At 39.4% G+C, this 11120-nt stretch overlaps 2 protein-coding genes across 2 annotated transcripts in view; both read right to left on the bottom strand.

The window, feature by feature from the left end:
• Positions 1–3430, bottom strand: part of nfxl1 (nuclear transcription factor, X-box binding-like 1) — a 19952-nt gene extending 16522 nt beyond the window's left edge. Inside the window, 5 exon segments of the mRNA XM_043232627.1 lie at positions 156–334; positions 404–534; positions 635–747; positions 2600–2887; positions 3359–3430. Of these exon segments, the coding sequence (XP_043088562.1) occupies positions 156–334; positions 404–534; positions 635–747; positions 2600–2885 (709 nt within the window). The 5' untranslated portion in view covers positions 2886–2887; positions 3359–3430.
• Positions 3431–4913: 1483 nt separating this feature from the next.
• Positions 4914–10833, bottom strand: cnga1b (cyclic nucleotide gated channel subunit alpha 1b). The gene is made up of 8 exons (XM_043232626.1): positions 10748–10833; positions 10573–10635; positions 10446–10490; positions 9794–9916; positions 9516–9620; positions 9325–9431; positions 7503–8653; positions 4914–5177 (listed from the first exon to the last, which is right to left on the bottom strand). The coding sequence occupies exons 1-8, from the start codon at positions 10831–10833 to the stop codon at positions 4914–4916; spliced, it is 1944 nt and encodes a 647-aa protein (XP_043088561.1).
• Positions 10834–11120: the final 287 nt, after the last annotated feature.

The raw sequence follows: 11120 nt of genomic DNA on the forward strand, positions 1-11120 counted from the left end.
TTTTGTTTTACATGAATAAGTTTCAGGAATAAAATAAAAACTTTTCTTTTAGTGTCACTCTGTGTGTGTGTGTGTGTGTGTGTGTGTGTGTGTGTGTGTGTGTGTGTGTGTGTGCGCGAGAGCATGTGTATTTGAGTGCTTTTTTGTGTGTGTACCTGGATGACACAGCAGCAGGCAGTGATGTCCACATGACGGTTTAAACTCGCGCTTACACACCTGACCACAGGAGTGTGGGAGGAGCCAGGGGTCGGGCACAGGCTCCGCCTCCTTGCCGCAGTAACAGTAGTATCTGGTGGGAGTCTGGTGAGGACTGTACTCATACCTGCACTTGGGACTGATGCAAAAAGACAGCTGTGAAGCGACACTCCAGTGATGGGAGCGCTGTGATTGGTCAGATACTCACCACGGCCATGGGTGATCTTTTTTACCAAAATCCTCATCGGTCACTGAGGACACCAGGAAGATGGAGTCTTTGGCCCATTTCTGAATGCAGGTGATGTGGAAAATACAGTAACAGGCCACACAACTCCACACCTGAGACATGGAGAGAGCAGACAAGCTCAGTGTGTGTGTGTGTGTGTGTGTGTGTGTGTGTGTGTGTGAGAGTGACAGTTTGTGTGTGTATGTGTCTCACAGCTTGTGTTCTCCTGACAGACGCGATGCAGATCAGACACGTGACTCCTCCAGACTGACACACCTCGTGTAAATAATGACGGGTCTTCTCCAGCAAATGGATTTCAGCATCACCTGTGAGAGCGTACACACACACACACACACACACACACACATTTTCCTTCTCTCTCACTACATTATATATAGATGCTGGTCATATAAGTAATATATCATCAAAAAGTTGATTTTTCACTAATTCCATTCAAAAAGTGAAACTTGTATATTATATTCATTCATTTCACACAGACTGATATATTTCAAATGTTTATTTCTTTTACTTTTGATGATTATAACTGACAACTATCCCAAATTCAGTATCTCAGAAAATGAGAATATTGTGAAAAGGTTGAATACTGAAGACACCTGGTGCCACTCTCTAATCAGATAATTAACTCAAAACACATGGCCTTTAAATGCTCTCTCAGTCTAGTTCTGTAGATACAGGATCATGAAGAAGACTGAAGATATGACGGCTGTCCAAAAGACGGCCATTGACACCTTGAACAAGAAGGGCAAGACACAAAAGAGGCCAGCTGTTGTGTCCAAGAACATCAACAGAGAGGAGAAGGGAAGGAAAAGATGTGGTAGAAAAAAAGTGTAGAAGTAATAGAGATAACTGCACCCTGGAGAGGGCTGTGATACAAAACCCATTCAAAAACATGGGGGAGATTCACAAAGAGTGGACTGCAGCTGGAGTCAGTGCTTCTAGAAGACACTCTTCAACAAAAGACAGCGTCAGTAGAGTCTCGTCTGGGTAAACACAAAAAGGACTAGACTGCTGCCGAGCGATCCAAAGTTACGTTCTCTGATGAAAGTAAATTTTGCATTTCCTTTTGGAAGTCTGGAGGAAGAGAGGAGAGGCACATAATCCACGTTACTTGAGGTCCAGTGTAAAGTTTCTACAGTCAGTGATGGTTTGGGGTTCATGCCATCTGATGGAGTCGGTCCACTGTGTTCTCTGAGGTCAAAGGTCAACGCAGCTGTATACCAGGAAGTTTTAGAGCACTTCATGCTTCCTGCTGCTGACCAACTTTTATGGAGATGCAGATTTCATTTTCCAGCAGGACTTGGCACCTGGCCCCAGTACCTGGTTTAAGGACCATGGTGTCCCTGTTCTTAACTGGCCAGTTCTTAACTTCTCGTCTGACCTTAACCCCGTAGAAAATCTATGACCCAACAATGCAGAAGAGCTGAAGGCCACTATCAGAGCACCCCGAGCACACAAGTATTGAGTGCAGTACAGGCTCATACTTTTCAGTTGGCCAAGATTTCTAAAAATCCTTTCTTTTGTATTGGTCTTAAGTAATATTCAATTTTCGAGATAATTAATTTATGGCTTTCATTAATTGTCAGTTATAATCATCAAAATTAAAAGAAATATTTGAAATATATCAGTCTGTGTGTGGATGAATATAATATACAAGTTTCACTTTTGAAGGGAATTAGTGAAATAAATGAAGTTTTTGTATAATGGCACAGCTTCTTAAATATGAATGTACAGTAAACGTCAGCAAAGCATAGTAATTAGAAGAACCACGTATGAATGCATATTTGTAATTTTAACTTAGGACTGTTGGTGGTGCTTAAGATTCAGTATTTCTGTTAAAAAAATAAATAAAATAAATGATAATATGGATAACAGTAGTACAAATTCTACTACTAAGAACAATATAAAACACAGCGAAGTGTTAATGAGCTGCTGGATTTGTGAATATTAATCTTCTATCAATATTACAAAAGCTGAGAATAGTCGAGTTGTTCCACACTGACTCAGTCAGCCATTTCTTTCTTTAACATTGCCTTATACTGTTCACTGGATACTTTTGTCAATATAGTGTGTGCTGAACATCTACTGGTGAGTAAGAAGATTTTATTATCCAGTGGCTTAATATAAGAAGCCCAGAGTGAAGGAGTTTGAGGTCAGTACCTGAGTGAATGGTGTACGGAGACAGAGCCGACTGCAGAATCTTCCCCTGCTTCCCTCCTTCCTCACTAACATCATCCTCATCCTCAGAGGAAGAGCTGTGGGGCTCAGTGGTCAGTCTCTGGGCAGCCGCCTGGTTAGACCTCCTGATCTTCTCAAACCTGGACTGAGACGAGTCTCCATCTGAGGCCTCGCTCGCTCCTCTGACCTCTGACCCCACAGCTCCAGGAGGACGGTGACCCCTGGCCTGACCCCGACCACGACCCCTCTGCCTCCAGGCCGGGTCCATGACTGAGAGAACAACACGAGACGAAGGTCATCAAATCACTGGGAAACCACTGAAGAAACATGGTAAACCACCCACAGAACACGGGTGTAATTCAGAAAGAAACTCTGTCAAATTAATAATGGACGAAAATGAGAAATCCTGCTGATGAAGCATGGTAAATAATGGCAAAATCTCACTTTAAATAAAACATGAAACACTGCACTGCAAAGCAGCACAAAGATAAAACATGGCGAATGAGAGTAAAATCAGTAACAAAACAACTTAAGATCTCCAGTGAAACACGACAAAACATGGTAAAGTCATTGACAAAAACGGTGCACAGTGAAAGCATAACAGAACACGTCAGCTTTCAATAAAAGCAACCGCTCAACGACTAAACTTTTGATTAGTAACTGAATAAATCAGTTTATAATCATCAGGCATCATGCGCGAAATATTAAGGAAAATTATTTGATTTAAATAAAGAGCCTTACTCTAACGATCAGCTTTGGAATCAGCACGCATGCGGAAGACGGCAGCGCCTAAGAGCATGATGGGAGATGTAGTTGTTAACAGATCACGCTGAGGCGGGAATCCTCCCTTAAAAACTACAACTCCCGTCAGCATTCAGAATGCGTCTTTCATTGACACGTCCGCCTTTCAACATTACAGGTCCAATAAATGCTTAACTCAGATTGTAGGGAAACTATAACATAGTTTTAACTATATTATATAATTAAACTATTTTATTTCTGTGATGCGCAGTTGAATTTTAATCATCATTACCCCAGTCTCTGTTGATTTGTTGCTCAAGAAACATTTCTGATTTGAGATCCCTTTCAGAAAGATCCTAAAAATCAGCGTTTATCTGAAATAAAAAGCTTTTGTAACATTATACAATATATGCAATTTTTTTATGGTTGGGGGTTTAGAAAAATTTGTACTTTTATTTAGCAAGGGTGCTTTAAATTCATCAAAAGTGATGATAAAGACAAGTATGTTCCAAAAGATTTATTTTCAGATAAATTCTGCTGAACTTTACATTCATCAAAGAAATTTGGAATTTTTTTACTCAGCTGTTTTCAACATAAAAATAACATTTAACTTTTTGTGAGCAGCAAAGCAGAACATTAGAATGATTTCTGAACAATCATGTGATTTAATGATGCTAAAACTGATTTTAAATCACATTAATAAATTACATTTTTTAAATATATTAAAACAAAAAAGCCAGTTATGTTAAATAAAGAAATTGTACTGTTCTTGCTGTACCTTGGTTTAAATAAATGCAGGTTTGGTGATCAGAAGAGAAAACAACAATTAAAAAAACTTTTTAATTTAATTTCAAAATTGTTCAAAAACCTTTGACTGGTAGGGTATCTCGAGTAAGACAATCGCCATATGAAAAGATCTGGTCAGAAATTCTTTATTGAATATGTTTTGAATTTTACAGCCCATTATTTCTCTGATTAAACTTTTAACTGATATTGCTAGAGCAGCATCATTATTAGTGTTTCTCTCTAAGTATAAATGTTGTTTACAAGAGTTTTGAGTGAAACTAGATCTTTGCTAACAAAAGGATTGATTTTATTTTTATATCCTCTAATGACAGACATAACAGAATAAATGACACATGATATGATCAGAACTAAAGACAGATAAATGCTGTGAACACCAATCATCTGTACAGTATTTTACATTTGTGTGCTACCAGTCACAGACAGACGGAAGAAGCAAATCAGATTTCTTCTTCACACACACACACACACACACACACACACACACACACACACACACACACACACACACACACACACACACACACACACACACACACACACACACACACACACACACACACACACACACACACACACACACACACACACACACACACACACACTGTTTCAGACTGACAGCCCAGAGCTGGTGTGTATCTACGCTTTTATCCATCTCCACAAATCCAGTCCAAACCAAAGGTGGATCACAAAATACACAAGGCTTCTGTTCAAAGTTCTAAGACTAATTAGTTTAATCAGGTACGTCATCTTATTCTTTCTCTTCTTTCTTCTCAGCTGTCGTTGGTTCTGGGTCCAGCATCTCAGAGAGCCCTGCTCCACCGGAGTCTGTCATCTTCTTTTCTAATTTATTCACGCGCTTCTTCAGCTTTCCTTGTGCAGCTTCGTGTTCGGCTAAGAGACGGGCGAAGCGTGTCTGAAGGTCATCCAACACGCTTCCGATCTTCACCACCTTTTCCTCCATGTCTTTGGGATCGGGACCCTGCTTGGCCAACTCTAAATCCAGAAGATTGTCCTATGGATAAAAATGATAAAACATTAAGATCCACACTTTTATAGCTTCTGTTTAGTACGTGAACCTGAACCACAAACAGAGTAATCTTTCCATTGATGTCTGATTTGTTATGATAGGACAATATTTAGTATAGATAGTATAGATTAAGTATAGATCAAACTTTTTGAACATGTGAGTGTGCAGAAAATCTTTATATTAATAAAATCTCCTTTAAATTTTCCAAATAAAGTCAAAATAAAGTTTTTTTTGCATGTTACTAATCAAAATTGAATGTACTGTAGGAAATGTACTAAATATCTTCATGGAATTCGACCTTTACTTTTATAAAGGATCTGGCTTGTTTTTCTACTTTATATGGACTGGGTGTAGGGGAAGTAGGGGTTTTCATCGAGCACTGACGTCTGGGGGGTGTGGTTAATGATGTCATGCTCACGTCCAAGCCGTCAAGCTGATGTCATCAGAGAAGGCCTGTCACTTTTGTGAATTGACTTGCACTGTTGAATTGTTAGTGAAGTAACAAAATTAATTAAGTCAATTTAAAATCCTAATGATTTTTGGCATAAAAGAAAAATTAATAATAAATTAACAATAATTTCATACCTTTCACCGTTAGCATTTTAACAATACAGATTGCACTGAACAGTATCAAAAAGGAGAATAGAGAGATAGTAATATATAATATGTAATATATAAAACATTCAGTTTTATATAAGGCACTTCATTATTGAATTCAGAGACAAGTAGTATCTGTGCAATCAAATAATCACTACAAATGAAGTGTCCTCAACTGAGCAAGACAGCTAACCAACAAGCCAGCTTACTCCATCAGTGACAACAAACCTTGGGAAAACCAGGGGTCGGGGTCGGTTGACCAGTGTTTTGTAGGCTTTTGCTGCAAATATATGATGATTATGATTATGATTGCTTTTGTGCTCCAGGCTCACATAAGTGCATTCCGTAAGTAGAGCCTGAAACCCTGAAACGAGCGCACACTGACAGCTAGCAGAAGCCTGGGGTTGTCATAACACATATCCAATGCCATGAAGCCCATGGCTATTAAAAAACTAACTGTAGCTAACAAGGAACATTCTCAGAACTTTGGCTAATGGTTTCTGGTTTTACAGTAAAAGTAATAGAACCTTTGTTCAGACTTATCTGTTCTTTACCAATCTGTTCTTTAACTAGTTGTCAAAACATGTACAAAAATGTTTTTACGATATTTAAGTTCTTAAACATTTTAACTGGATGCTTCATGCATTTGTAGTTAAAATTTCATCATCAGAATAGTACGTGTTTACAAGTACCACCTACATTTTGAGACCATGTCTTTGTTCATTGCACATTTTTATCTCATATAACTTCTGGAGAAAAACACCTCTGTCACTGAACTGAGAGGAATCTTTCCATGAAAATATACACGTAAGTATTCAAAAATGTAAACATGTAAATAATTAGCATGTTCTTTAAGGCAGTGATCACCAAATATTTTAGGCCCAAGATTCCTGACCTCTGCCTCTATGAAAGACAAGATCTACCTGAAGATTTCATAGAAAAAGACAGCTCAGACTGCACTTTCAGTTTTTAAAACTTTTTTGCTTAAACTTTAGCAAAATGGCTGATTCAGATTTTTTTTAAAGCAAATAAATGTATTGTCTATTGGAGGCAAACAACTCCTTAAATAAAAATCTCTGTAGCCATTTGAAATTAGATGCAACCTCTGCATTTTATTGTTGCACAAGCAGTTTTTTGTTTTTTGAGATTGTATAATTTCAGGATAAAGAGAAAAAATAGATATTCTGACTTTAGGTTTTATCTAATTATTAATTTTCTTATACATACAATATATCTACATAAAATAAAAGCAGGCCTCTGCCAGCAAGAGGCTGGTAAACAAAGCAGAGCTGGGCTTTGTACTGATATAAGAGGAGAGGAAAATGACCTTAAATCTTTTCTCAAGACAGTCAGTTGCATTAATATCTCACCCTTAATTCAATATTTACATTTTGTTCTCTCCTCTTTTTACTTGTCTTCAGCATCTCTGGCTTCAATTAACATCCTGTTTATACTATTTTTCTTGAGTACTGTCTCAGAAGCTACTGAAAATAACAAAAAAAAATGTTACAAATAAATGAGAAATGTAATGCATGCATTTTGTACTTATTTTACTGGTATTTTCATAATATAGTAGGTAAGTGATAAATATCTACCAGTCTACCAGGTTTTCCTCACATAATGAAACATTACAACAGATTTATTGCTATTGACCTCACGGTGACAGTCAACTCTACACGGGCTTTGATGTGTTACTCTCTCAATACGGTTTACCTTCATGAGGATTTGTCGTCCCTTCTCCTCCAGCATGGCCTTGGCGTCTGGGTACTCGGTCAGCGCCTCCATCAGGTCATCTTTGGACAGGCAGAAGAGGTCAGAGTAGCCGATGCTGCGGATGTTGGCGGTTCTTCGGTTGCCTGCCCTGCTGCCCTTGATGTTGAGGATGCTGATTTCTCCAAAGTAGCTGCCATCGCTTAGCACCACGAACTGTGTGACTCCGTCGTCCGCCACCACGGCCAGCTTTCCTTCTTTAATGATGTACATCTCGCGGCCAATGTCACCCTTCTTGCAGATGTAGTCTCCGGGACTGTAAACCTGAGGCTGGAGCTTCAGCACCAGCTCCACCAGGAGCCCGGCCTCGCAGTCGGCAAAGATCCGCACCTTCTTCAGAGTGTCCAGGTGGACGTTGATAGCAATCTCCGCTCTCAGCTTGTCCGGTAGGTACTTCAGCACTTCCCTCTCATCAACCGCTTTCTTGTTGGTCCACAAGTAATCAAACCACTTGATGACCCGTTTCTCCAGGTCTTTGGTGACCTTTCGGAAGCTCATGTACTGCTTGATGGCGTCGATGCGAGCCTGGAAATCCGCTCGCGCCGCATTGGCGTTGGTGATCATGGAGCCCACGTTACCGACAATGGTGGCGAAAATCAATACACCAACCAAGAAGTCTGTCACTACGAAGAAGTACTCCTCGTTTTTGACTGGAGGCGGTGTTTCACCGATGGTGGTAAGTGTGAGCGTGGACCAGTACATGCTGTATGCGTACTTCCTCACCAAGCGGCCAAACTCCGGGTCCGAGGGGTCCGGATACACGAACGGATCAGTCCCGAAGCCCATCGCCTTGGAGAAGGAGTAATACATGCAGGCGTTCCAGTGGATGATGATCAGGATGTACATGACAAGGTTGGAGATTCGAAATACGTTGGGAAAGTTAGTCCGTGTCTCTGTGCGCTGGAAAAACTCAAACAAGCGGTTGACCCTCAGTAACTTGTTCATGCGAATCTCAGGGTATTTTACACCGAAGAACAAGTAGAAGATGTCTGTTGGAACCATAGAGGCCAAGTCCAGCTTGAACTGGACGCTTTCTGTGTAGCGATCGCGAAGTTTCTTCTCGTCTTTCACCAACAACCCCTGCTCCAGATATCCTGAGCACAAACACACAAGATTTCAGTACTTTTAAAGGGATAGTTCACACAAAAATGAAAATTCTGTCATGAATTGCTCTCCAAACCCCTCCAAGACCTCTGTTCATAGAACAAAGAACAAAAAAATATATTTTTGATGAAATCCCTCCATAGACATCAAGGGTACTACCACGATTAAGGTCCAGAAATGTAGTAGGGACATTGGTAAAATAGTCCATGTTTCATAAAGCTTCAAATTATTTGTAAAATCATGGTTGAACCACTGACATCACATGGACTAACGTCTCTTGATCATGGTAAGACCCTTGCTGTCTGTGGCGGGTCAGAGAGATCTGAAATTTCATCTTAGTTTGTATTCTAGAGATGGTCTTACGAGTTTTAAGTAACATGAGCATGAGTCATTAGTTACAGAATTGAAATATTTTGGTAAACTCTCCCAAAGCAGATTTACAATATGAAATGGGAACAAATTGTGTGTAATAATGCAAAAGGGCAACAGTAGACACTCAGTTTTCAGTTAAAGTTAGTACATCATTGATTCTGTGATGTCATTAGATGCCAGCTCAGTTCAGTTTAAGTAATATCATATGTGCAATCAATTTGACAATACCATTTTAAATGAATTCAACGTGCTCAGTGTTCTCCAGGGATGTGATGAAGCTGGAACTCACCTGTCCTGGTCCTGAACACCATGTCCAGCACGTACACCACATCTGATAAGAAGTCCAGGATGAACCAGTACATGAGATAATCTGTCTGCAGCTCCTCGAAGCAAGCTCTGAGAGACAGAGAGAGTCGAACTAAGTTCCACAGCTCTATATGAACAGACTGTGTTGGGTTAGGGTTAAGGAGGAGTAGGAACCTGGCTATGATGAGAACCCAATTGTACATCACAGGACACGTGATCACGAAGAGCCAGTTGTAGTACATGTTACCTGCAGGATCCACAACCTCAATCTCCTTTGGTCTGGAACACAACATTAGAGAGTTATAGAGCACAGATTATCTGCACCAAACAGTTCCCATCTTCCACTGCTGAAACCAACAAATGAGATTCTCTAGTAGCATAAAAACAGCATTAACAGTAACAAAAGAGACAAAGATAATGAAGTCTGACAGTCTAAACAAAGATGACCCTACGGTTCTTTCTTCTCTTTTTCTTTTTCCTTTTCCTTTTCCTTTTCCTTCTCCTTCTCCTTCTCCTTCTCTTCTGACTCTTTTTTCTTTTCTTTCTTCTCCTTTTTTTCCTTTTTCTCTTTTTTCCTGGAATGACACAAATACACAGTTATAAGGCCAAAATGATTAGAATGCTAGTATTTTCAGCAGCTAAAAATGTTTTTGAGTCAGGTATTTCTATCTTTTGCTGTAGTGTATCAGTAGAAAAGATCAGATCAAACGTTCATTTTGACCAAAATAGTGTCATAAATAGATTTTCTTTATCCACATTAATGAAATCATCATTTGTTGTGAGTGTCTTTGTGTTTAAAGCAGGGCTCGTGAGCAGAGTTTCTCAGGATCTCTGCAGGTATCTTTCTTGAAGCGTCTCAGACTTCTTCTGGATTGAGTCTCAGTTTGTTCTGTTTCTTCAGACAGACTGATGATGATCAGATCTCAAACATCTCACTGAATTATTACAATTAATGTTTGGAAAATAAACTGATATTTACTGACACGCTGCAGCAGAAGATAGAAAACCATCTTTAGCTGCTAGTACTATAGTAGTGTTCTCATCATGTTGGTCACCGACTTGAAATAAACCATTCATGGATGAACGAAAATCATCTAATCTTACTCTTTTTTCTCCTTTTTTTCCTTCTTTTTCTTCTTTTTTTCCTCTCTGTGAATATAAGACAAATAAGGATTAAAGCGATTAAAGCACCTGAAGTGTAAGTGTGTGTAGTGTGTGTGTATGAACTCACTCTTCATTGTTATTGCTGTTGTTTGTGTTGAAGTAAATTCCAGCATCTGGGTGATTCTTTTCTCTTAAGAAGAAAAAGTCAAATCAATAACCGATAACTTATTGATCATTAACCAGCCACTGATTTAGACTGAGATAGTAATCCATTTATCTATCACCCATAATGCATTGCTCACATAAAATCCTCTGTGGCCATCGCAACCGGCTCCACTCCCTCCAGGAGAAATGTGGGCGGGGCCAGGGGCCTCACTCGGGCAGACATCGCAGCTGATTGGTCAGGGCACCTGCCCGTCACACAGAACTGCAGAAAAACCCACATTTCACTTTTTAGAAAGTGCACAACAACTGAGATTGACATCCTCTTTCATATGCATTGTAATAAGCTTGCTATTTTAATTGGACGAGTGGAATGAACTGGGATTGGAAAAACCCTAAAAAACACATTTTTAAAACCATTTTCATGTACTTCAAAAATATCTTAAGTGTTAAAACTATTTAACAGTTTAACCGTTCAGAACAAACAAGCACTGAACAGAACAACATGACAAC

The sequence above is a fragment of the Puntigrus tetrazona genome, unplaced genomic scaffold (assembly GCF_018831695.1).
Source record: "Puntigrus tetrazona isolate hp1 unplaced genomic scaffold, ASM1883169v1 S000000586, whole genome shotgun sequence".
Lineage (NCBI taxonomy): Eukaryota > Metazoa > Chordata > Actinopteri > Cypriniformes > Cyprinidae > Puntigrus > Puntigrus tetrazona.

What these genes read in the sequence shown, in the direction of transcription:
- cnga1b (XM_043232626.1), bottom strand. Translation starts at nt 10,833, where the DNA reads ATGTCTGCCCGAGTGAGGCCCCTGGCCCCGCCCACATTTCTCCTGGAG. An exon ending in GAAAAAAAGGAGAAAAAAGA is followed by an intron (nt 9,917 to 10,445) that starts GTAAGATTAGAT and finishes GTGTCATTCCAG; the next exon opens with GAAAAAAGAGAAAAAGGAAA. An exon ending in GAAAAAGAGAAGAAAGAACC is followed by an intron (nt 9,621 to 9,793) that starts GTAGGGTCATCT and finishes GTTGTGTTCCAG; the next exon opens with ACCAAAGGAGATTGAGGTTG.